The sequence below is a fragment of the Polyodon spathula genome, chromosome 2, assembly GCF_017654505.1.
Source record: "Polyodon spathula isolate WHYD16114869_AA chromosome 2, ASM1765450v1, whole genome shotgun sequence".
NCBI classification, from domain to species: Eukaryota; Metazoa; Chordata; class Actinopteri; order Acipenseriformes; family Polyodontidae; genus Polyodon; species Polyodon spathula.
Window position 1 is genome coordinate 45626192 of NC_054535.1, and position 25942 is coordinate 45652133.

General features: G+C 36.1%; 2 protein-coding genes across 2 annotated transcripts in view; one reads left to right on the forward strand and one right to left on the reverse strand.

The window, feature by feature from the left end:
* Positions 1 to 1223, reverse strand: part of LOC121326658 (probable E3 ubiquitin-protein ligase HERC3) — a 48434-nt gene extending 47211 nt beyond the window's left edge. The window contains 1 exon segment of the mRNA XM_041270003.1: positions 773 to 1223. Coding sequence (XP_041125937.1) covers positions 773 to 998 — 226 coding nt within the window. The 5' untranslated portion in view covers positions 999 to 1223.
* Positions 1224 to 6352: 5129 nt separating this feature from the next.
* Positions 6353 to 25368, forward strand: LOC121297152 (protein phosphatase 1K, mitochondrial-like). Its single transcript, XM_041223236.1, has 7 exons — positions 6353 to 6595; positions 12636 to 13144; positions 13643 to 13743; positions 19041 to 19206; positions 20770 to 20914; positions 21853 to 21987; positions 23706 to 25368. Exons 2-7 carry the CDS (start codon positions 12711 to 12713, stop codon positions 23835 to 23837), a joined length of 1113 nt encoding a protein of 370 aa, XP_041079170.1. The 5' UTR covers positions 6353 to 6595; positions 12636 to 12710; the 3' UTR covers positions 23838 to 25368.
* The last annotated feature ends 574 nt before the right edge of the window (positions 25369 to 25942 follow it).

Consider the following 25942-nt stretch of genomic DNA (forward strand, 5'->3'; position numbering starts at 1 on the left):
ACGTTGGCAGGAATTGTAATAATGATGGTGCAATTATCAACTTTTACATTTCAAATTCAGTTGTATGTGGCCTCATTTAGACGTTTATTGTGATTCTGTACTACTGTAAACGGGTGCAAGCTTGTAGTTAAGCTCTGTGGAACTCAAGCATGGCATGCATGGCAAAGAATAATTTAAAATATACAACTGCATTGTCTAAGTACTGGTAAAAAGTTGTAAAAGTGGATATTGGGTGGCCGAGGTCAGTGTACGTTTTGTTTCCTCGATATTCCAGGAGAGGGCGCTCATGGTGGATTTGCATGCTCGAATCTTGTGATTATGTTGTGAGAGAACAGGAAAGGAAAGTGAAACTTGTCACTTTGTGATCAATTTCATAAGAAGCGAGACAAGTCAGATCTAAGCCCTAGAAGTTTCGACACTGTGCTTTGGTAACATTCCACTACGGAGCTTTACAATTATTTACAAAATCGAACAAAAAGTAAACAGTAGAAATATCTGGCCATAAACTATTAACAGCATAGACTGAATCTGAAATGTACACACAATTCCATCATCTCAGCATATTCAATAGAATAATAAACTTATTATTATTATTATTATTATTATTATTATTATTATTATTATTATTATTATTATTTTACTAAAATAACTAATAGAAAATACATATAGCTATCAAAACCAACACTTACCACAGTGTCTCATATTAATAGAAATATACAAATACAAAAATTACTGAACAGGAACATCAATATCAAATATATAAACAACTTACTTAATTTTCTTTTCTGAGGTTGCTCTCCTCTTTTTTCACTCTCTGTCCACATCACGCCATTCCCATTTTCTTTAACAAACGTAATAACTCCGCTTCCACACGCGATTTCTATGATTCTGTTTTTCGAGGCTGGTAGATGGAAATTGTTGTCTTCCAGTGTAGTGTCATCACCTGTGTGAGAGAACCCTAAGTCAGTCCAGGTAGCTTCTCCCCAGGTGTACATCATAGAAGCAATATGCGAGTAGCCAACAATAAGGTTTGATTTTACACAGTGTGTATCAGTTTCAACTTCTACCGCTGAATGCTAAATAACAATACAATATTTAGAGGTCCAGTGAACAGTTGTACAGAATTCAAATGTTTAAGTATTGTTACGCCCACGTTTTTTCAGGCAGTGAGATAAACATACCACCGCCCCCAGACTACACGGATTGGACCGTACACATCATTAACTTGTCTTCTGAAACACATCACCACCACCGTGCAGGACTGAGGATGTGCTTTTTTTTCAGGCGCTTTGGTATTTGCTAAGGGGGTTGGTTTGATCAGCCTATACCCAACGGTAAACAACAGTGTTTTAAGAGCATTTACAGTATCATGGAATCCAACTGGAAGGCATCATCAACCATTCATTTTAAGGGGAAATAAGAGGATAACCACAGGTGTGAGCAATACAACCCAATGCTCTAAAATTCTGTAATATACAATCTAGCTTCGATTTATTTATTTATTTATTTATTTTTTCGGCGGACTGGTTAAACCTACGTCATTCTCTGGTATTCTGATTATTATGACGGTACCGCATTTTACAATGTACTATCAGTCCCCAGAATGTGGGGTAATTAGGGTAGAGCCACAAGTTAAACCTGCAGTTCTTCAGCTAAAGAACCTAGCTTATTATTTGAATACAAATGAAAAATGAACGTAAAGAACAGCTGGTATCTTAACAGTGAAAGGGATATATGTATTTTAATGTATTTAACAAATCATTTCATTGTATTGCTGTTAAGAAGTAAACAGCATCGTATTATTATGTTACTATAAGGTGATAACAGTAGGTTATTAAAACACAAAATATGTTTATGATTTTGCTAGCCGGTATATCGACCAGCTGATAGCCATGCGTTTAGTTTCGGTTTTATGACGTTAGGAAACAGGAAAGTGAAACTGCAAGCGACTACTCAACACAGTTTGAGATTTGACACGTCAGAGCAGTCGCAACAGCTACTGAGATCATTCTACGCAGAATCTGTACATAATCTGACCAATAGCCACAATGGCTGCGTTCTTGGATCATTGGCAAAATTGGTTAGATTCTGTACAAAATCTGCGCAGAATGATCTCCGTGAACGCATCCACTACACTTTTCAACCTTAATAGGGGGAAAAACGTTAACCTTGCATTTTGAGACCCTGTGTAATGATTTCTTGTTTTTTTGTACAGTTGACCCTATCTGCAAAGAGCCACTGAGTAGTAATTTAATACTGTGCAGCTTCGGGACATAGTGTTTTACTAATTAAGCGGTTTTACTAATAAGTAAACACTTTATAATGTGAAAGGGGAAGGTTCCTGTTTTGTTTTTGTTTTTTTTTTGTGATAAAAGGAGGATTCTGGGCCGGAACGGGTTAATGACAGCGTGTTATTAATCGGTTCTGATTGCTAAAGTATTCTCCTCACGCGTGTGTAACTTTCTACGCTGCTTTTTAATGCAATTTAATTAAGTAAAGTGCCGTTCTTGTCCGTTCCGTCTCGTTCCGGTTTTTACTGATGATTGAATGTTGATTTTTATTCTCCTAAAATGAAACTAGAGCAGATAGGAAACTCCTTAACAACAGTATGGTCTACCCTTAAGCCTTTTCGCATAATTATTATTAGCTCACCATGATGATAAATGTATTTTATATACAACCCGAAAAGCTGAATGTATGTACCAGTATTAAAATAAACTACACGTAGCAGTGGAAATAATATTTTAACAGTTGCACAATAAATACACTTATTGTATATCTTTTTACTGTCTTAAAGAGGAGCATTGCCCTAACTTATTTAATTAAGGGCAGTGATTCAACATTTGTGTAAGACTATATCCAGTATCAGATTTTAAATAAATAACTAAATAAAGTTGACCATGAAAACATGTTAAAATGACATTGTAAACACTAGAATACATTAGTAATGTAATAACATTTGATAATAAATAAATAAATAAATACAATATGAAACGTTTTAATAAAGCTCATTTCATAATATCAAGTTTTAAAAGTAAGTGTCTACCATATGTTCACGTTTAATAATATGTTCATACAAAGTGTTTTAGATTAACTGATAATTAAATTAAATTAAAATGAAACCATAGTCTGCTACTGCTAATTAAAAATCTCTCAAGACAAATTTAATAAAGCCGATAAAAAAACCTCTGCAAATCTCAACTTGATAAAATGTTGGGAGGAAACATTTAGTGTACTAAAGTTTAATCTATTGGAATGTTTTTATTTATTATATTTTTATTATTTCCAGCGCGGTCGAGATTGGGACCGCTCACTCTGGGCACTAAAGGCAGACACACTACAGTTTCGCTAAAGGGGGAATACCCTATTGTCACGTCTTTATGCACACATACAATGTGCCTTTTCGGCCACTAGGGGTCATTACACTCAAAACATTTACTTCAGCATATTGTACACATTAACACAAGTGCTTAGTATTTTTGGTTGCCCAGGTGTGTGATATATAAAAAAAAAAATGTTCACGGAAGCGTATTTTGAATATATTTGCAATATTCCAACCATAAACAAAATGAACTGCTAAAAGGCAGCTAACGGCATATGCCACCTCCATACTGCCAAAAGAAGTCCAGCTTTAGTTAAGTACTTGGTGAATATTGAAATCATGCATTTGATAGGTTATACTTTAGTCAGTCAGTTCATTTTTTAAAAGTGAATGACTTTTCTTTTTTAAGATAAACACATATATAAGCAAGCCTGTACCATATCTTACCAACTTATGTGTATCCTACTTAGTGGTTCAGCAAGCAAATGAAATCAGTGTCTTACAGCAGCCTTGCAGGCAGAGGGAAAGGGAATGATTGGTTACGGATGTAACCCCGGTTCCCTGAAAGAGAAGATGACCGCCAAAACAATACTTTTGGGATATGCCTGCTTGTCGGGTATTTACTGAGCATTTTATATCAAAGCTGCCGACAGGGCCCTCCGTGGAGTGACTTCTAGTGTTGGTGGTGGTGAGCATACAACCTCAAGGACCCTACTGCCTATTGAAGGCATAGAGGCATCTACGACACTGAGTCAGTAGAACCTGGTGAATGTAAATAACTGTTGATGGACTGAAAACAGACACTCGAGCAAACTGGAGTGGAAGGAGTTTTTTAACAGCACGCCATTGCTCAGTCTTCAGCTGCTGAGTTCTGATTCCGTGGAAGGGCCAAGCCAACTTCCAGCAATAAATTGTAAGGGAACTACAGAAAACTCAAATAGAAGTACTCTTTTTAAGAGACAATCAACAACTGGAAGAGGTTAGTTTATACCCACCTTACCTACCTGGTTGTGAGAGGCAAAAGAAAATGAGTTTTCCGTGTAGTGACTATTTATTACCTCAGTGAGGTGGGAACAAGGCTGTCACTCCACAGAGGGTCCTGTCGGCAGCTCTGATATAAAATGCTCAGTGAATACCTGACCTGTGGCAGGAAGATCCCAAAAGTACTGGTTGGTGGTTCGAATTGAACTGGAACTGTTTACAGCATCAATGTTTATTCTGCCATGACACCAGAGATAATGTGACTGGGTATGACCACCAGTTTTATTAATGGTAGGGCGATGTATTCAGTAAAATACACACATCTCTTTCATAAAGAAAATAAGATCGGTGTGAAAGCGCTGTAAGTGGAATAATACAATAAGGCTGAGAAACGCATAACTGAGATGGTTAACCGAACAATCTTCTCAGTTTATAAACACCTCACACAATCCCTGGATTTACAGTGGAATTGTTTCACAAAAAACAAACCCACTTCTGCAATTAAAACACTATTTGCTATTTCGTGTTTTCTATATGACAAATAAGGCAAGGAGAATTTAAAAAAAAAAAAAAATCCTTAATATTGCTTCTTTACTTTTGATGAACTGCTGTTAAGGATAACATTAAAAACATATCCACAAAAAAATCTCTCTAAAGCTTACATGTCCCGTGCAAACTATACAATTAATTGGATTTCGTTTTGTCGAGTGGAAAATATTTTTAAAACACTGTGCAAGTCATTTACATAAGAAAATGGTTCTAAGTGGAACTGCCTCTAATTTTGGAACCTAAAAGTTCCATAAAGAACCAATTCTTTTTTTTTTTTGGAACCACAGGGTTAAGTAACCCATAGGTTCAATTAAGAACCCTAAAAAAAACTTTATTTCTTAGGGTGTATAGTGCTGCTGTATTGCTGTGTGTGTGTGTGTGTGTGTGTTTTTAAAACAATTACAACTCACAAATTTGTTAGAAGAAAAAAAATCAATTTCAAGGCCAACTATCACTGCAATAGTAGTACAAATATGTTTTAATGCAGCAGATGGGGTTAAGAATGTGCTGTTTTCATGACCGTGGTTGGCTTTATCTTAATAAAAAGCTAAATTCACTAATCTTGGATTGAAAAGGTAAGGTAGTGCAAGAATTGAGCTAATCAGTCTTTAAAGTGGGCAAAGTCAATTTGACACGTGTGAAATATAATATATTACACAAAAGCTGTGTTTAGACGATAACCGATCTCAGACCAGTTCACTAGAGAACAGTTCTGACCAGACCAGTTTCAGATTGATTCTGTTCATACTCTTTTTATCTAATTTGTCAATCTAAGGAGTCTATTTGTTGTCATTTCCTTCTTTACTGAGACTGTTTAAAGGTCAAATTTTTCAGATGCTTGTAGATCTGATCTTCCCTGACAGAAAATAAGAAGTTTGCAACATTTAAAATAAGCCAGATAAAGGCGAGAACAATACAATAAAAAACCAAGCATGAAATTTGACATTGATCATTTTTTTTAAATAATAATAATAATAATAATAATAATAATAATAATAATATATAATAATAATAATAATAATAATAATAATAATAATATCCTTGCCCTTAATGAGTCACAGTAAAGACTGCAGCCAGACAGACAGGTCTATACTCCAGGGAAATCCAAAAAGGTAGACTAATTCATCTATTTATTTTTGGAAAGGCAAACCATTACACTGTAGAACCGGTGCGTCTGCTCAGACTTTACAATTTACACTTTAACTGAGCAACCGAGTTTAGTAAATCTGTCCCTTTGGATATGAAACTTCTACCAAGAAAAGGGATTGTTCCAATAAACAAAGCCTACGGTTTTATTTTATTTAAAAACAAAATATTTGTTTTCTTTTTTTTCCAGTGCAAAGTATACAGTGCAAACACATTACACGATTAACGAACGCTCTTTCACATTTTCTAAGCTAGAATCGTTGTGAAACGGGTAACATGACTCCTTACTGTTATTGGTTGTGACTCTGACGAATAGTATCTAGATTTGAGCTAAAACGCCCATCGCACAAGTATTCACCCAGCATGCTCGAGCTGCAAATAAAGGAGGTGTGTTACACGTATGGAAATACAACCATTAATTCCTATTCTTCCTGCATCAGATATGGAAGTTTCATACAGAACGATAACACGCTCAAGGGGTCCAGGCTCAATGTAATATCAAGGGTAACTTTTGTTTAGCATAATCGACCACATCAGTAATATCGACAGTACACGACAGTGACGTTAACTGAAACAGCTGTACTGTTCGCTGTAGTGGTAAGTGACGTATATTTTTTTGTTTGTTTGTTTGTTTTGACATTGAGAACGAGGTGTCACCATTTTTAAAACAAGACAGTGTCAGTGTGTTTTGTTTTACCGTGTTGTCATGGCTTCCGTTTTTCTGTTTAACCCGGTTTATTTTGTTTCTGGTTCTTATTTTTTTTTTTAATTTAGAAGAAATGACAGAAGCCATGGATTTAATGGTTAGTTGAAGACATAAAAAAAAAAAAAAACCGCTTGTTGTGAAAGTAGATGCTCGCTAGATCACTACACGGTTAATGTGTGAAAGCATTAATTGTAACCTTCAGGTTAATGATTCTGGTTGCGCAATGTTGATTAAATGGTTCGGGCCGTGACGTCACAATCCGTGTTTGTGCGTCAGTGGAAGAAGCAGCAGGGTCCTTCATTAATCCAAAGAAGCGCTAACACACGCATGCGCGCACGAAGCTCGGAGTAACACATTTTGCCAAGCGAAAATTTGGGAGGCTAAACGTATGTGTTTTTTCGAAGGATTCATAGTGCAGTGCTCACTGTAGACAGTCTTGCTGCATTGCCACCTCTTATTTACAGGTTTATTGGAAACGTAGGTTAAGACAGCATAAGTAAAGTCATTCAATGTTAACAAGAAACTAATAATCACAGTTAAGTTTAAACGTTAAAGCCATCCAGTTAAATATATGTTACCTGAAACTCAGGAACAACGCAGTGCCAAAGCTAATTGATCACAGCGAGATTAATTAATCGTTAATCAACAGCATACACTTTGTATTTTTCTTATTTAGAAATGTGAACGACAATATGACTCGGAAGAAAAGGTTTTCTTAAAAAAGAAAAAAAAAAAGTTTAGTTTACACATTAAAACAATATTATTTCATGTCTAACATTAGTTGACATCAGAGCTCATCCAATTATATATTTGCCTCAGCATTTCATTAAAATAAATAAATATAAATATTCAGTCGTTGTAATGATTAAATAAAGTTATTCAATGACTGTGCAAGCCATTTACATAAGAAAATGGTTCTAAGTGGAACTGCCTCTAATTTTGGAACCTAAAAGTTCCATAAAGAACCAATTCTTTTTTTTTTTTTTTTTTTGGAACCACAGGGTTAAGTAACCCATAGGTTCAATTAAGAACCCTAAAAAAAACTTTATTTCTTAGGGTGTATAGCTCTGCTGTATTGCTGTGTGTGTGTGTGGTTTTAAAACAATTACAACTCACAAATTTGTTAGAAGAAAAAAAATCAATTTCAAGGCCAACTATCACTGCAATAGTAGTACAAATATGTTTTAATGCAGCAGATGGGGTTAAGAATGTGCTGTTTTCATGACCGTGGTTGGCTTTATCTTAATAAAATGCTAAATTCACTAATCTTGGATTGAAAAGGTAAGGTAGTGCAAGAATTGAGCTAATCAGTCTTTAAAGTGGGCAAAGTCAATTTGACACGTGTGAAATATAATATATTGCTTGTAACCCGCTCTCTTTTTCTAGAACTATTGGAAATTGGTTTAATTGTATTTCTTTTGGATTTAGAAAACCTCAACCTGACTCGGGTCACTCGCCCTCACTGACTAAAGACAGGTCTGATAAAGGGAAGGGCTTTTTTTCTGTTTCGAGGAGTCAGTACCAGAGCTTCACATGGTCTCTGATCCCTTTATTAGTCCTTCTGGACTAATGGCTTTTTGATCCTTTGTTGTTTCAAAAACATTTAAATTAACAGCTACCACCAGTAACTGCCTGAAAACTATCAGGTGTCTCCTGGGCTGGGGACCGGTACAAACTACACCAGGGGTATTTCTTGATCCCTACCCCCAGCTCTCTTTGCATCTCTGTCTGATTACACATAGATCCTAGTAGGCTGTAAGTTCTTTCGAGTCAACACGCCCCATGTTATCATGCAAGCTACTGCCCAAATTAAAATGGCTGAGCGCCAAGCAGCACTGCAGTCCATCCACTTGTGGAAAACGTGAAAACAGATACCTGCCCTGACCCTCTCTGCTAATCTTGTACTCATTCTGATTTGAACCCACACAACCTTACCTCACACAAAAGCTGTGTTTAGACGATAACCGATCTCAGACCAGTTCACTAGAGAACAGTTCTGACCAAACCAGTTTCAGATTGATTCTGTTCATACTCTTTTTATCTAATTTGTCAATCTAAGGAGTCTATTTGTTGTCATTTCCTTCTTTACTGAGTCTGTTTAAAGGTCAAATTTTTCAGATGTTTGTAGATCTGATCTTCCCTGACAGAAAATAAGAAGTTTGCAACATTTAAAATAAGCCAGATAAAGGCGAGAACAATACAATAAAAAACCAAGCATGAAATTTGACATTGATCATTTTTTTTAAATAATAATATCCTTGCCCTTAATGAGTCACAGTAAAGACTGCAGACAGACAGACAGGTCTATACTCCAGGGAAATCCAAAAAGGTAGACTAATTCATCTATTTATTTTTGGAAAGGCAAACCATTACACTGTAGAACCGGTGCGTCTGCTCCAAGAAAGCAGGTTTTCTTAAAAAAAAAAAAAAAAAAAAAAAGTTTAGTTTACACATTAAAACAATATTATTTCATGTCTAACATTAGTTGACATCAGAGCTCATCCAATTATATATTTGCCTCAGCATTTCATTAAAATAAATAAATATAAATATTCAGTCGTTGTAATGATTAAATAAAGTTATTCAATGACTGACAAACTGTTATTGAGAACTGCAGTAGATACCCAGAGGATGAACACTGCTGTGTTACTTATCATTAGCCTTTCATTTGTTACAACAGGGCGCATTTCAGTATTTCTTCGCCATCAGCCCGGGTGGCTGTGGGCAGTTGACGAAATGAAGATGCCGAAATAAAATTCGAAGCTAATTCGGCGTGTGCCCGCTGCAGTTTGATAAGCACACACAAAGACAGAACTAACACCATGAATGTCTGAAATATTGCTATTTAATATTCTTGGGCAATACATTCTTTAACAATGCAAATGCTACATATGGTCATTTTGTTTTTTGTTTGCAAAACAAACATTTCATTTGTTTTGAAGTAAATTAAACGACTCCCCACCCAACATTCATGTAACAACCTCATTATTATTAGTTGTAGTCATAGTAGTGTTGTTATTGTTGCTGCAAACTTTAAATAAGCAGTAGATTATAAATATTAACCTGCTTCAATATTTGACGTAGTTGTTGTATTGCATTAATTTATCCGTAGAAATACTGCATTAAAATTGCTTTTTGTTTTCTAAAATGAAATAGGTAGTTTTTCCATTATAGTATGCCATTGTATTAGAGAAAATAAAGGTATGGCTATTATTTGTGTTGTAAAAGCACCCATTAACTGGGCTTTATGGAAGTACAATCTCAGTCTCTTGCATTTTGTGATAATTCTGTGTTACCAAATGCATCAAATAGACTATTAGTATTACATCCTATGTTGATATATCAACACCTGGTAAACCAGCTTTGTGTTCCAGGCCTTTTTTATGTTTTAAACCCAAATATGTTGTACTTTTTTTTTTTTTTAATAGGCGTGCTTAAAGTAGAATTCATCCTGTAAAGCTGTAATTTAATTTAAATGTATGAAAATTAGTCATGCTTAATTTGTACAGAGAGAGGTGCTGGGACGCAAACAGAAAGAGTAATGTTCTACTAGTGTTATAGGTTGGTCGCGGTTGTATATTGTCAGTGTTATAATTGGTATTGCAACGGGAAGTATCATGTTAACCATAAATTAGTTTGTGTACAGTAATAGTGGTTAAAAACTACTATTTTAGTTTGACTTGTTTTTTTTTGTAGCTCAAAAAATTCTGCCTTCGATGCCAGTGAATTTCTAGCTTGGCTTAATATTTTCATGCGACCAGAAAGACAATGATTCTTGGTGGTAAATCTCCCTCTCAACCTGTGAGGGGACTAAGTAACGGGAACAGAGTACCCTGGACTACTTGGTCTGACACTTTTTGTTCCGAGGGTTAAAAGGAAGTCGATCATGTAGAAAAGAGACAACTTCGGTACACTAACTCATTGACCCTGAGGGCAACTGATGTGGCAGCTGCAGATCATACAAAACAGCTGCAGTCGTTTACCAAGGGGTCATGAGTGATGTTATAAATAGGGGACGAAGCAGTGTTATCTGTTCCTTTGTTTTGGTTGTGTTATTGACCTGGAAGGACCTGTACTCAAGGGCGCTGGAACTAGGGGTGCTAGGGGTGCGGTAGCACCCTCTGGCTTTGCATGGCTTCCAATTTTGTTTAATGGCTTTCTGCAACCTCACTTTAAAAATTGTTCCAGTGCCACTGCCTGTACTGTTGGTGGAATAAATAGTGCTTGTTTGTACTGTCTATTGTTGAATGTATTGACTAGACTGCTATCATGTTCCGGAGCTGTCACCAGAGGCCAGCACAAACCAGTTACAGCACTTCACTTGTACCACTGTAAAACTGTTTTGCACCACAATCATTAATTCACATGCTAACCAGACTTGCATATATGTTTTGTGTTTAATGTGGGGATACAAGAACGGGACTATTTCAGGACCAGCTTGGGGGATTATAAGTGTAAGTAATACACACCGCTGTATTACTTACCAGCATTATTATTTACTGATTGTTTTGCCATCAGGCACTGGACTTAAAATAAATAAAACAAACCTTTTCACCTGGATCTGTCTGTTCTTTAATCATGTGCACACTATCAACCACTTTGCCACAATACACCATTGGTATTGCTTAACATTTCCACAGTGATGGCCGCACGAAAGATGAACTTTGTAGTGCTGTACATATAACAGCATATAGTATTTACCCAACGTTTGACATATAAACAACAACTGAGAAATGCTCTTGAATGATCTTCACGTGCTGAAATTACACTAACCTCAATGTCATTGTGTAAAACACTTATGATGCTTTTTGAAAACAACTCAAAAAATTCACAGGCATCGAAGACGAACACTTTTGAGCTACAAAAAGTCAAATGTTGTCTAACTAAAATAGTAGTTTTTTAACCGCTAGTATTACTGCACACAAACTCATTGATGGTAAATATGTTACTTACCATTGTGATACCAATTATAACACTGACAGGAATATACCATGACCAGCTAAGTTACTAAAGACTCAACTTCCGCTTCAACTTCTCCAGAAACAGGTGGAGACTCAGTTGTTACTTCAGTTGCATTGTGGGCTTTTTATATTTATTTATTTATTTTTTTTCTTTGTATTTGTTTTTCAATTTGTATTTGTGTTTTGCACTTCAGGGCCACCTTAGGAACATGCCTAACCCATAATAGGAATTCAGTACAGTAAATATTTTTATAATACTAAAGTTTTCTTTATTTTCGTGTATTGAAAATTAATTTACTTCCCTTTTTTACTGTTAAGATAGATACATATAGCACAGTCCATCTTTACATCTTATCCATTTTGGTGACAATCCATACTGTGGAGCAGTGTCTGCACTGTTCTAGTCAATTAGACTTGATTTCTGTCTGCAGTGTTTTGATTTTGTCGGTGTATGAATTGACAACTTTTATAGTAGTCCTCTGCAGCCGCTGTCTTTTGTGTTTGTCGTTCTTTAGACACATGACGCTGTTGCCAATCAAGGTTTCAACTATGAGAATAACATTTTTATTAATTTATTTCTTCACTGGAATAGAGTTGGGGGAATGTGCGTGGATTATTGTTGTTATTATCAACTAGCTTTTTTTTTTTTTTTTTTTTTTTTTTTTAAAGGATAAGAGATCTATAAATGTTTCCCAGTAGTTTTCATAAGAGTGATGTTTGTTTCTTTATATAAACAAAGTGGGATTAGGGTTAATAGTAATCCCCTGCTATTTTTTATTTTTTTTACAAATAATTCGAGACAGATTACAAACTGACTTGCTTCCCATGACACTGTCATTGCAGCAGATGGAAAATTCCAGCTCCTTTTACTGTATCTTAGAGCCCCAGCATTTATAATCATCACAAGAAGATTAATGAGTGGTGTACTGTTTTATTAACTGCCTTTGTTGTTTTCCCACTTGTCTTTCAGAAAGTGTAGTAAGATAGCTGATTTTCGAGAAGTGTTCTAGGCGTTTTCCTCTGGGTGTCGGCACAGGGCTGAGGTATGTCAGCAGCTGCTCTTTTGAACTTGATCAGGACTGGTGGATTCCAAGTGAGAAGAAGAGTGCTGCTGACCTCCCGAGTTCTGAAAGACGACAAGCGCCTGTTCCGCACCAGCTCCACCCCTGAGCTCAGCTCCTCCAGGTTTGATCCCGACAGCAGTGGCCGTCCCACCACCTGGGATAACTTCGGCATCTGGGACAACCGCATCGATGAACCCATCCACCTGCCCTCTAGCATTAAGTATGGCAAGCCCATTCCCAAAGTGAGTCTGTCGAAGGTGGGCTGTGCCTCGCAGATCGGCAAGCGGCGAGAGAATGAGGACCGGTTCAAAGTGGCCCAGATGACTGACACCATCCTCTACTTTGCTGTTTTCGACGGACACGGTGGACTAGCGGCGGCCGACTTCTGTGACCAATACATGGAAAAATACATTGCGTAGGTGATTTTATTGCATTGGTTTGCTAGGTAGCTCAGACCTGTCATTCACGCCCTGTAGGTGATTCATTCTGCCTGGTGTGTAGTCAAGAATGCTGCCTTGTAAAGTTAATGGCGTTGCATGTTAATGGCTTATTGAGTCTGTGGTTCATGCCCTGTATTGATGATCTGCTAGAAGGTCAGTCACTGTGAATGACTCGTATTGCTCTAATGTGGCTTTTTTTTCTTCCTCAGACTTTTCTTTAATTTTTTTTTTAATACATAATTAATCTCCCTGGTCAATGTAACAATGAAGTATCTTAAACACAGAATATTCTTTGCCTAAGTATTGATCTGTCACTTCCAAGTTATTGATTATATCATAATATTAATTATATAATATATTATATATATATATATATATATATATATATATATATATATATATATATATATATATATATAGATATACATACACACACACACACACTTTTTTACCTTCTAATATTTCTGCTGTAGGGATCACTTAGCTGAAGAAGATAACTTGGAGCTGGTGCTATCCAAAGCATTCCTGCAAATAGACAAAGCATTGGCAGAGCATATACACCTATCTGCGAATGGTAGGTATAATAATGACCAAACTGGAGACTGTTTGCATAATTTTAAACGACAAATAGAACAGTACAATCCAGTTATAGATTTGGTTAGTTATAGGTTTGCATGCTGTTTTAGTGAAGTATTGACAAAACATAACCCCTGCCATACTAAAAGTGTTAACATTGCTTGTGTACATAATTAAAAAAAAGAGTAGTTAAAAATAAGAAATGTAAAATTTGTTCCACGGTAATTTCAGATAGTTTGATCAAAGTGTGCTGCTTGCAGGACATGAAGAGGCTTCTCCCTTTTGCAGTTTCACTGCTCGTTGCACATTTTCTGATAACTTCACTGACATTAAAACCACGGGAGAATCTAGTTATAGTTGGCATGAATAATGACGAGAAGAGATTTCCACTTCAAAAGAAAAACAGAAAAACATCTACAGTGCTGAGACCGAAACTGTGACACACACCCAGCAGCAGCTTTCACTGCAAGTTACTAGCTCAGTAATTAACAAAGCCACTTTTTTTTTTTCTTGGCACAAAGGCTATTCCAGATAAAATTATTCATTGAGTTGTCTACGTTTCTATGGTTCACCACACTTCTTTAGCATTTAACATTGCTAAAAAGAAGGTTTTAAAATTGTAACAGTTTAAAAAAAAAAAACAACAAAAAAAACCAGCAAAAAAATACTGATGTTACTTCCCAGGAAACGGGGGTAAAAGTTTGCATTTTGTGCAGTGCGCTTTGATCCCAAAGCATCAGTTTCCCTTGAAGCATGCTCTTCTGTGCAACCAAAAACCATTCTGCTTTGTATTGTTTCATAAGGACGTTTTCTATGAACAATCAATTAGTGTTATTGATAATTTGTTAAAATGAATCAGTGTATTATCCAATTTATATGAAAATGTTTTAATATTTACATAAAACAATCCAATTTTGTTTTCAATGCAGCATGCACATATACCTCTCTAATACATTTAGCTAAAAACATAAGAGTAGATCTATGCAGTTTCCACAAACAGTATAAACTGTTTTAATAAACATTGTTGCTAGGCAAAGACCAAGGCAGTGGTTGAGGCAGTGTTACCCAAACCAAAAACATTAAACAGTTGTGTTATGGACCTCCCACATCAGTCAATTTAAACACCAATTACCAGTTCTGTCATAACTCTATACACTTTCACTTATAAACTGTATGTAATATTGCATTATCAGTTAATCCGATTATCATTTCTTAATATTTTTTCTTGATCAACATTATTACAATAGTCCCAGTCCAAACTGTGCTACAAGCATTTTAAGGCATAGTATTTATTATTTTTTTTCATATTAGGGGAATAATAGTAATGTATAATGTAGTGGCAAAAGCTGTGGAAAAAGCAATTCGCAACCAAGAAACTGAACAAGGCCTGTCTTCATGAATAGTGAAAGACTTTAAGCGTAAGTTTTGTTTTGCAAAAGAGAAATGTCTAAAATGGCTACACCCTGGTCAAACAGCATTGCATGGCTCTATTAAACTATACAAATCTAAGTGAGTGTTTGATAACATACAACAACTGAGCTTGCTAAACTTTTATTATGAAAGAATGCACCCGGGCAAGCAGCCCAACACATTTTAAACTCAAGTGTCAATGTCCATTTTATCACTGGAATAGTCTTTATTGTTGGAAGTATTAATAGTAGCTACACTTGGTGCTTTAGCTTTTAACACTGTCCCATCATTTATACTACTGTGGCGTTTACCATGATACATTTTGTCCTGCAACACTGGGTGATGCTATGTATGGGAGCTGCATTTTTGATAATGCGCCGCACTTAGGTAATACTGTAGGCTGTGTAGCTGTACTACATGTTAATTTCCATCTCAAAGTTTTTGTAATGTTAACTTACATTATGTATCAGGACTTAAAAAACCAAACAAAACAAAAACATTTGATAGCACTTTACTTCAACTACTGTGTAATTAACCTTTAATCCATAACTGTGAATACCTTTACCTAATAGATGTTAAAAATTTTCCAAAGTGCTAAACTTTTGTAGAATAACCATTTTGGAGCTCTTATTGCTGTAGCCCCTGGTGTTGCGGGTGGTTTTCTAATGTTTGGCCGCTGTGCCGTCGTGAATTGTCCTATTTGCCTCTGTGTATGTGTTATTTGTGGCAGAGCTGCTGACCAGCTTAGTCACTGGAGGCCCTGGACCCTTATTTGCTGGGCTTCAGTGGAAGGAGACCTGCTTAATTTTATCCCAGGTGAAGGAGTCCAGCGGTTCCTAATCTGGATTACTGGAAGGTTCCTCATCTTTTCTCTCTCTCTCTCGCACTTTTAGTTGATATCACATGCAGTAAAAACTGTGCAATGAGTGTTAAGATCTCTTGAAAAACAAAGTTTTGTAGTGTCAAATGTCAGGGAGTGAAGTTTCTTTTATTAATTTATTTATGTTTTTTTTGTGAAAAAACAAAACAAAAAAAACCAAACGTACATTAATTTACTTAACACTTAACAATACACTTTTGAAGCGTTGATAAAACTCTAGTGGTTCTAGAAACTGTCTTACATCTGTTCTTTTTCTGCGGCTGCTGTCCTAGTTTTAATTTACACTACAGCACTTAACATTTACCTGTTTTTCATTTGCTTTGAACAAGATTAATGCTGCACAGGCGTCCTGTCAAAAATCAATTGCAAGAATAATTGAACCAGATGAAATACAAAGTGAGCCAAATGGTTGTGGTCACCTGAACTAAATGATAGATACACACTTGCACAAATAGGCAACGACAAATGGCACTATAGACATTCAGCATGCCATATACAACTAAGTATTATTATCATAAAAACCCTTGAAATATGTGGGCATGAATACAGGCCGGACCTAGAATGAGAATACCCCTGGCTATTTCTTCCTAGTACCTGATGGTTCTATTCCATGACTGCCAACAACAGAAGAGTGGCTATTTCGTGGAAAAGGGGTAAGCAGTTTATTTAAGCTACTTGCTGCTACATTGAAAAAAGGCAAGTACTGTGCTTTTAAGCTAGCACAAAAATGTTCTGTCTTATTTACATATACCAGTATGCCTTCATTAAAATACTGTTAAGGTCAGGTTTAAATGAATTTGCATGTATCGCTTCCCACAAATACATTTTCGTTTGGCACCCAAAATTGCATTTAAAAAAAAAAAAAAAAAAAAAGTTGATTGAGAAATGTTTGATATCTGACACAGTCTTCTTACAAGTTTTCTCATTTTGTTATAAAGATACCACCCAGTTTAGTACATATAAATCCACACATTTACACAAACAATTCTTGCTTTCCCTGCTAGACTGGTACGAAGAAATGATTTATTCCCCGAAATATTTTACTTCCAGTTCCTGGTGCCCATACATGTGATACATTTTTCAATACATTTGAAGAATGGGATTTCTTCCAAAAGAGTAGTAAAAAGCAGCTTTATGAAAAAGCCATGAGATATTGGCAATTGGCAGTTTCTATGACAACAATCCACAAACAATTTTAGTTAAATCATTTGTTGCCCTTACAAAAAAAAAAAAAAAAAAAAAAAAAAAAAAAAAGCTACTCTTGAATGATAGCCCATTTTATTTCTTTTTCTTCTCCTTTCTCCCTGGTTTACTGAGTGAGCGCAACACTGTTATTGCTGAGGTTAACATTGTGAAGTGACAGCAGTACTCACTGTGATATTGATCTCAGAAGAAAACCTGTCTCACGATTAGCTCCACTTCACCAAGATGGTTTCAGGTCAATTGTCTTGATCTTTTACTTGGCCCTGGTCTGGGATGGCTGAGTAAATCTCCCAGCTTCTTACCTAGCTACTGTTTCATATTAAGTATCACTGTTACTCTCTCCAGCTAAACAACATATTGGGCCCGACTTTGGAAAGGGGTTTCAGTTTAGGTGTCCACCCGTTAGTCGGTTTAAAAGATCCTCCAGTTTTCTACAGTAATCCTGTATTTTACCTACCAGTGGATCACATTTCATGCATAATGTTCTGTAGCTCTTAGGAGCTTTAAATTAATAAGTAATGAGCTTTTAAACTGTGTGATCTGCCAGGAAAATGGTTCCGCTTCAAATGTGTTGACCATTCTGAAGCAGGCAGAAAGTTAACTGGTGGAAGTTTAAATTATCCACCACGTTGGTCTTTGGAAAACAGGCACTGATTCCTAGATCACTGTATCTTTCGCCAAAAAGAAAGCATTAGAATAACTAATGAGCCAAACTAGCAGATAGATTCCCACCATGCTTTCTACAGCTTTAGAAAATACTCAATGGGTGGGTAAAAACGGTTGAAGTAATGGCTTGTACACTATCCTCCAGCGAATTGAACACTTTTTTTGTTCATGATTTAGTGTTGTACTTTATTCCCCACACTTTGTACTATGCAGTTCAGCACACATCACAAAGCAGGCCATTGCTGTGATTGGATTTATCCCAAGGAAAAATCATTCTTTCTACTCTGATCAATTCATTAACATCTTGCAATAACGGTATCTGCTCTGTATTCTGCTATATTTAGCTATCAGTGAACATTTTGTTCTGTTCTATTTTACATGTTTGATAGATACTGTTTTTTTTTTTTTTTTTTTTTTTTTTTTGTAGTGTAGTAGGGCTAAAAAAAACAATATATATTTTTTCCTTCCCTAAGTAGTCTCTTCTTCCTCTTTTACAACAGGGCTAAATGATTACATACTGCAGTTCAAATAAACATTGTGGAAAGCCTTGTTAAAAAGCGATAGCAAAATTAAAGAATGTTAAACAGAAGTAAAGGTTCCTTGTTTGACCGTACAGAATTGTAAAATAAAGGAAAAGCAACCAAAACACTAGCATAACAAGGTAACATTGATCAGCAGCAACTGTTAATCCAACTGTAATGGTGAAAGATAAGAGATACAAAAAAAAAAAATTATTGTGGACGTAATCCGCATGTTTCATTACCTTTTAGACATACAGTTCTTACTGGGTATGAAAACTGTGTTTCTGGAAATGTGTTGGATTAAGCCTGAATAAACAAGAAACAGCTTTCAAATGCTTGCTGCGCTATTTTTTTTTTTTTTTTTATTTTTACCTCATCCTCAATTCTGCATTTAACCCTGTTGTAAACATGTCCTTTCTAACCAAGACTATTAGTAGTTTGCATGCCATGTAGTGAATTATTTTGCAGTAGAAATCATGCAGATGTAACATTCTGATTTTAAAACCAAATGTTCCTTTTTATTTAAATAATCTGTGACAGGCTTTAGTGTGTGTGTGATGGGTTGTCTGAACAAGAATGGTGCGCTGACTTGTGTGTGTTTCCTGGTGCTTGTAGCCTCTCTGCTGACCGCTGGCACCACAGCGACGGTGGCCCTGCTGCGTGACGGGATCGAGCTGGTCGTGGCCAGTGTGGGCGACAGCCGGGCCATGCTGTCCAGGAAGGGGAAGGCCTGCAAGCTGACGGTGGACCACACTCCTGAGCGGAAAGATGAGAAAGAAAGGTCTGTCCACAAACCGGGCCTGTGTTTTCCATTGTCTTGTTAGAAGGCAGGATCACTCATTTTTAGTAAGGTCAAAACGTTTCAATTGCACCCGTTTCTTTTAAATTACGTACATTTTTATACTGCCTCTTGTGGTGAAGAGGAGAAATCCAAGCCATATTTCCTAATGTTCCACTAAATGTGCAGGGGCTGTTCAAGGGACTTCTTGTTTAGGAAGTTGTGTTGTAAATATTACATATTAATGTGTTCAGTTACAGTTGTTGACAGTGATTTAATGTACTATAAGTTATGATGAGATAATCAATGCAATGTCCTTAAACAGTACATTTTGGATTAAACTTTTTTTTTAAAATAAAGTGCAGTTGAGGATTTGTATTTTTCCTTCACTGTGTAAACCTTTACTGACTTACTAAGTTGTACAGTGGACTTTAATTTCAGATTTTCTGCCACACCCTATTGGTCTGCTCTTTTGGTCATTTCTTCCATTCGTTCGCATGGGTTCTGTTTTCACTGTCTGGGTGTCGTTTACGAAAGAACGCTAAACTGTTTGGTGCATGATAATTGCAATTACTGTGCACGTTAATGATTTCTGTATTTACTATTGCAGTTTTGTTCAGTATTGCACGAAATAGTGGGCATATTATGGTGCACACTGATTTTTTTTTTTTTTTTGTGTCATACTATCTTAATTGGAATGAATATATGATTTGTATGGTAATGTATGCTGATGTATTTAAATGAGCATCCAGCTTAGACTAATGAGGTGAGCTGTATTCACATGGTATTTACTAAAGGTTGTTAATTTTAGTGCGTGCATTAAAGTGATAATTTTAGTGCATATGGGAACCAGGCTGCTTTAACCACTGATAGGTGTGCTATTAGTGCGTATGGGAACCGGGCTTTAACCACTGATAGGCACCCTGTTTAAACCTGACCATTTTACAGCTGAAGTTGTTGTTTTCGAAAACTGCGCCCCACTTATAACAGACTCTGAGGGATTTTATAAATGAAGTATGTAGTAAACACAATTCGAAATGCTGTATCTAACTGCAAACACAAGTACCATTAATATAAACAATACAAGAAAGCTTAAGGGAGTTTATTATTTTTACAGAACATGCCCCTGTGGGCCGTACAATGTAATAAGTAGTACCATGTTATGAATGTATATTTTCACTAAATGTAATTAAAATTGTATACATTAGTTTAAACTGTACAACGGCTGTGCCAACAAAAACATAGAAGAATAAAAGTAAACTGCCACTTTATTGAATACGGTATATTTTGTCTAATGCCATCACTAAATAAAGCCAGTCTTAAGAAAGGCCTTCTGGTTAAACTGTGAGCACTACACACTGAACCCAGGGACTTCCTTGAGAGGGTATGGCATTAATTGGAAACCATATTGAAGCTAGTGAAAGGTAGGGAAATGGCAAACCAGCACATCCTTCACTTCTCTCCTTCTTTTTTGTTTTTTTAAAGATTTTTCTTCCATGTGGGATTGATTTATTCATTTCACAGTTCTATTTCTAACTTCTGTTGCTGCCTTCTTTTGTCTCCTAGGATAAAAAAAAGTGGTGGCTTTGTGGCCTGGAACAGCCTTGGCCAGCCTCATGTCAATGGCAGGCTTGCTATGACACGGAGTATTGGCGATTTTGACCTGAAGCGCAACGGAGTCATTGCTGAGCCGGAGACAAAAAGGATTAATGTAAGTCTGGACAATGGGAACTGTGAATAAAAGGGCAGTTCTGCATTGTGGTATTTCACCAGGCATTAAGTCTGCTGAGGGAGGGGGGAGGGATGCTGCTGGCTTCAGTCACAGTCTAAAGTGAGCTATACCTTAACATGAGTGTGTGTACAGCAGCAACACTGATAAACATTGAATACAAACTAGTCAAGGACTGTTGGAGGAGTCCTGACTTTAATATGGTGTGACAGCTTTTCTATATTTAGTCTCCACACCACACAACAACCTAAGTTGCTGGGCTTGAGTAAGTCAAATGTAGTGTGTGCCTGATGAGAGTTTTAACATGCATTCCAACACTTCAATGTTTGAACACTATTGTGTTTCTAATGTAATAGTAATGACATTCTGTGACCAGAACTGATGAAAAAATAGATCAGTCACTCATACAGTACATGTAAGCACAAACTCATACTGTATGTAGGCTTGAGCAAAGTTTAAAATGTTGTATATATAGTAATGTATTGTTAAAAAAAAAAAAAACTGGGTTCTGGAATGTTTGATTGTGTTTAGCCTCTTTTGGGCTTATTTTCTTTATGTATGCACAAGTGCTTGGCACATTTCTTTATTATTCTTTATAAACTACATGTGTGTTCATTTTAAAACAGATAGAGACAAGATGTATTGGAAATGTGGTGTGTGAATTATTATACGGTACAACTTGTACTTCTATCAAAGTATGAGTGGAATCAAATAAGAAATACATGGTAATATAATGTACAGGGCAGTATAATGTAAATGGATATTTACTGTAAACAAAACGGGAACAAAGTAGGGGAAGCTGCCCTGACTTTCCCTTTTAAAAGTGTTGTAATGTGCTTTTCATGAAAACATAGTATCGGAGGTATGGATTATGAATTTGCCTTACTCTGCCCAATTTCTAAACATATCTGTAATTTCAGCTGCATCATTCTTACGACTCTTTCCTGGCGCTGACGACAGATGGGATCAATTTCATCATGAACAGTCAGGAGATCTGTGATGTCATCAACCAGTGCCATGATCCACTTGAAGCTGCTGAAGTGATCTCTGAACAGGTAGGAGACAGGTTTGCTCAGACAAATTTCATTCTAAAACAATAACATACAAAACCTAGCATTTTAGTAAACTACTGCACTTAAGTTAAACAGTTAACTGATTAAACAATGCAAAGTACCAATAATGATTAACACAGTGAAACAACTTGCATGTAAATCAGGAAACACTAAGCAATGTACTCCTGAACACGAGTGTAGGGGGGGGGGGGGGGGGGGGGGGGGAAAACATTAGTTGGTTAAATAGGTTCTTGTGGTTTGTTCAGATACTAAAGCTTCCTTGTTCAAAAAAAAACACAAAAAAAAACAGAATTAAGTGTTCAATTTCTGATTACAGGTTAATTCATTTTTCTTTGAGTGATGAAAGTCGGTGTGGAATAAAGGGGAGTGACTTAGTTTAAACATTCCACAGGAAAGGTCTTTGGTGACCTTGGATTTGCAATTATTCACTGATGTGTAGCAGAGTTTTGCCTTTTGGGAAGTGTGTATAAGGTCTTGGTGTTACTTTAGCATAGTCTAACTACCAGAAGGAATGGAAATTAAAGCTTTATTTTTTATATGCTTCTTGGATTAGTCTCTTCAAGCTCTACATGTCTAAATGTAATCTACTGGTTTCTTGTATTAGTAAGATCTAGTGGTTTTTATCAATGAAAAGAACGTTTCATGCCGTTGGCTTTAAACTGAGTCATGCATCACGTTTTCTGATAACTGTCAGGAAATTCGACTTTTGTCTGTCTCTAAGTAATCATTCTCGATTCACTTCTAAATATATGATCTGGACTGTGAATATGCTTGTTAACAGAAGATGCATGAGTAGCTGATGTGTGCCATCCACTCTACCATTGGCCGAGCTGCCATTCCCTATTTGGTGATAATTAACTCTTAATATTACGATTTGGCACATGTTCTATTCACCCAGTGTTGACATAATGAACAGTTTCTCAGAGCTGTTTACTCCATTTTTTGGGGATATAATTCTAAAAGTAAAAATAAACCCGCTCAACTTAAAATCTACTGACAGTTTAATATAAAGATCTAGCCATTGTTCTTTTGCCCGATTTACTGACTGTGTGAAATTCTGCTCTTTATGACTATTTAGGAAACATTGGCGGTGTTTACATGCACAAGTCATGACAGTTTTCCTCATGACGTGTTTGCCGTACTTTTCAGGAAATGCGTTGCTATGCAGTTCTGATTTAGAAAAAAAAAATCGTCCGTACCGATGCAGATTACTCAATGCATAGTCATTGAGGGGAGGGAGTATTTAAATATCTGGGTCTGCTTACTAAGTAGGAAAAGAATGACTCTGAATATCGAGAGGAGAGCTTCACACGTTGCCATGAAGATAAAAACATTTAACAAGAGAAATTAATCCATGTGTTGCGCACATTCTGAATTGCGCCGCACAAATTTATATTTGTGTGTGTGTTTGTGTAACATCTAAAAGTTAAATTTTATTAACACTAGAACCGCCTTTTACAATATATATATATATATATATATATATATATATATATATATATATATATATATATATATATATATATATATTTTTTTTAATTTTGAATATAATTATTCTATTTTTTTTATATATACAAGCCTGTTGTTATCTCTACTGGACCTAGCAGCCATCAATTCCTTTGTTTTGTACAAGGAATGCACCAGGAAAGTTTGCAGCTGACAATTAAACAAAACAGGTTTTTTTTTTTTTTTTTCTGCAGGCCCTTCAGTATGGTTCAGAAGACAACAGCACAATCATTGTAGTCCCTTTCGGTGCCTGGGGAAAACACAAGAATGCTGATGTCAGCTTCTCATTCAGCCGCAGCTTTGTCTCCAGTGGAAGATGGGCATGAAGACAGTTCCACTGTTGCCACCAACAACCAATGTGCAATATGATCAGTATGCAGAGCACCGTACATACTAAGGAGAAACCATGGGGCACAGTTGACCTTAAATACAATTCTAGAAAAAATATTTATTATTTGCGAACTATATTGGTGAGAAATACAGCAAAAAAATATTTAGGAAATGCTTTTAGTATGTATTGAATAATTTATTTTCAGATACTGTTACAAAAAGACACCAGTCATAGGAATTTAAATGTATAAATTACGTTCATTTGTACTATTCAAAGAAGAACCTCACACCAGCTAAACCCTTCTAACAAAAATGTTCTTGGCTGATTTTTACTAGAAGCTAAATATAAAGATTAACCTAAAGTTCACTTAACACGCAGATTCTTCTCCTAACAAAAGCCGGCTTCACCGTGTACCAGGTATTCTATATGAGAAGATTCTATATACAGTACAGTACCTCTGCAAGTCTTTGGTACCACGGCAGTTATTTCATGCCCTGAGTTGTATTGAAACCAGTGGTGTTTATGTACCCAGTTCAGCTGAGTCTGTGCCACAATTATTTATCTAAAGTTTGAAGTTGTTCTTCAAGCACCATTTTCTTTGACTGTCGAAGAGAGTGTGATTTTGTTATTTTGAAATGGAGCTGGTCTGAAATAGAGGAAACACAGGGCTTAACAAAAAGGTCACCAGAAGGTTTTTAATATGTACATTAAAAATATTATTTTAAAAAGGTCAAAAATGAGTTTGTGAAATTTCCAAAGTGCTTTCCATACAGATCACTTGTGTTTGTATAATAATATTGTATATATTGATATTTATCTTTTTTTTTTTTTTTGTCACTAGGCAAAAATTGCTGCTGTTTTAGTACAAGATTTATTTCTGTAAATATATTTTTCTTTTAAATAGTAAGCTTCTTTGAAATAAGAGGTTTTCAGTTTGCAGAGGTTGTGCTAGCACAGTGTGGCTGGGATATCTAACTTGGTGTGACTGAAATGGCTTTGGTTCATCTGTATTCAAGCAGGTTTTGTGATGTCTAGCATTAGTGCAGCTGTGGTCACAGGTTAACAGTATGAAAGGGATAAGCCACAGAACAAAAATACTTAACCGTTTAAGTCCAAGAACTGGTTAAAAGCAAACTCTTGTCTGTTTGTCTGGGAAATTTGGAAACAATTTAGGCTGTAGGCACTTAATACAGTACCTTTTGTCGTGAAGCTGTAACAAAATGTGCTCCTCTCATGTTTCTTACCTGAGACGAAAGAGACTCCACATTGCTATAGTTTCATCAATTGCGTTTTAAAGTATAATTATTTTAGCAATCTGTAAATACAGAAATGTGATTGAATTGTTAAATCGGTTTTCAAATGTGTGTATTGTCTTTAAAGGAAAAATCACTAGTAACATTTTTAACTCTACATTGCACAATCCTAATCTCTTCTTACTAGTTGTAGACCCTGAAAAATTTCTTAGGGGATGGTTATGACAGTTTAAAACTACTGTTAAAAAAGCAATAGCTTTTGGGGGGGGGGGGGGGGGGGGGGGGGGGGGGCTTTAAGTTTGGAGTGCATTTTATTATACTGTATGTAGCATTTAAACAATAAAAGAACTGTCAAGTCTTCCTTTAAAACGTGGGTTATGTTGATTGTACTGTGATACCCTTTCTGCGTTTGATTTTCAACCTTAGCAGAAAAGCACGTCTGTATATACAAGACTAAGTGTGCTTGTGCCTTTTAAGACGTGAAGTTGTATATTAATTTGTAACATCCAGTTTTCAGTGTCTGGTGGTGGAGGTGTCGCAAAATGGCTTCCTTGATAACTTTGTTGCACAAGATTTTCCACTTGGAGCTGGCTATTCTGAGCATAACAGTGATGTGACATGATCCACGGTGGCATTCTGTACCGAAGGTATGCCTTCACTAGGAGAATTGTGAAAAATACAAAGAAATGTGTGTATTGTTATAAAAAATGTAAAAAAAAATTTTTTGTTTGTTTTTTTGGCACTGTGGGTGTGAACCCGTGTGATGGTGTACTGTAGCTGGAGCTTTGAGTATTTGTCCACCGTGCTCTAACCTCAAACAAGCAACATACCATCAATATATTCCTTC

Coding starts and splice junctions, on each gene's coding strand:
- LOC121297152 (XM_041223236.1), top strand. CDS start 12,711: ATGTCAGCAGCTGCTCTTTTGAACTTGATCAGGACTGGTGGATTCCAA. Junction 13,145..13,642: donor TACATGGAAAAATACATTGC/GTAGGTGATTTT, acceptor TTTCTGCTGTAG/GGATCACTTAGCTGAAGAAG. Junction 20,915..21,852: donor CGGAGACAAAAAGGATTAAT/GTAAGTCTGGAC, acceptor CTGTAATTTCAG/CTGCATCATTCTTACGACTC.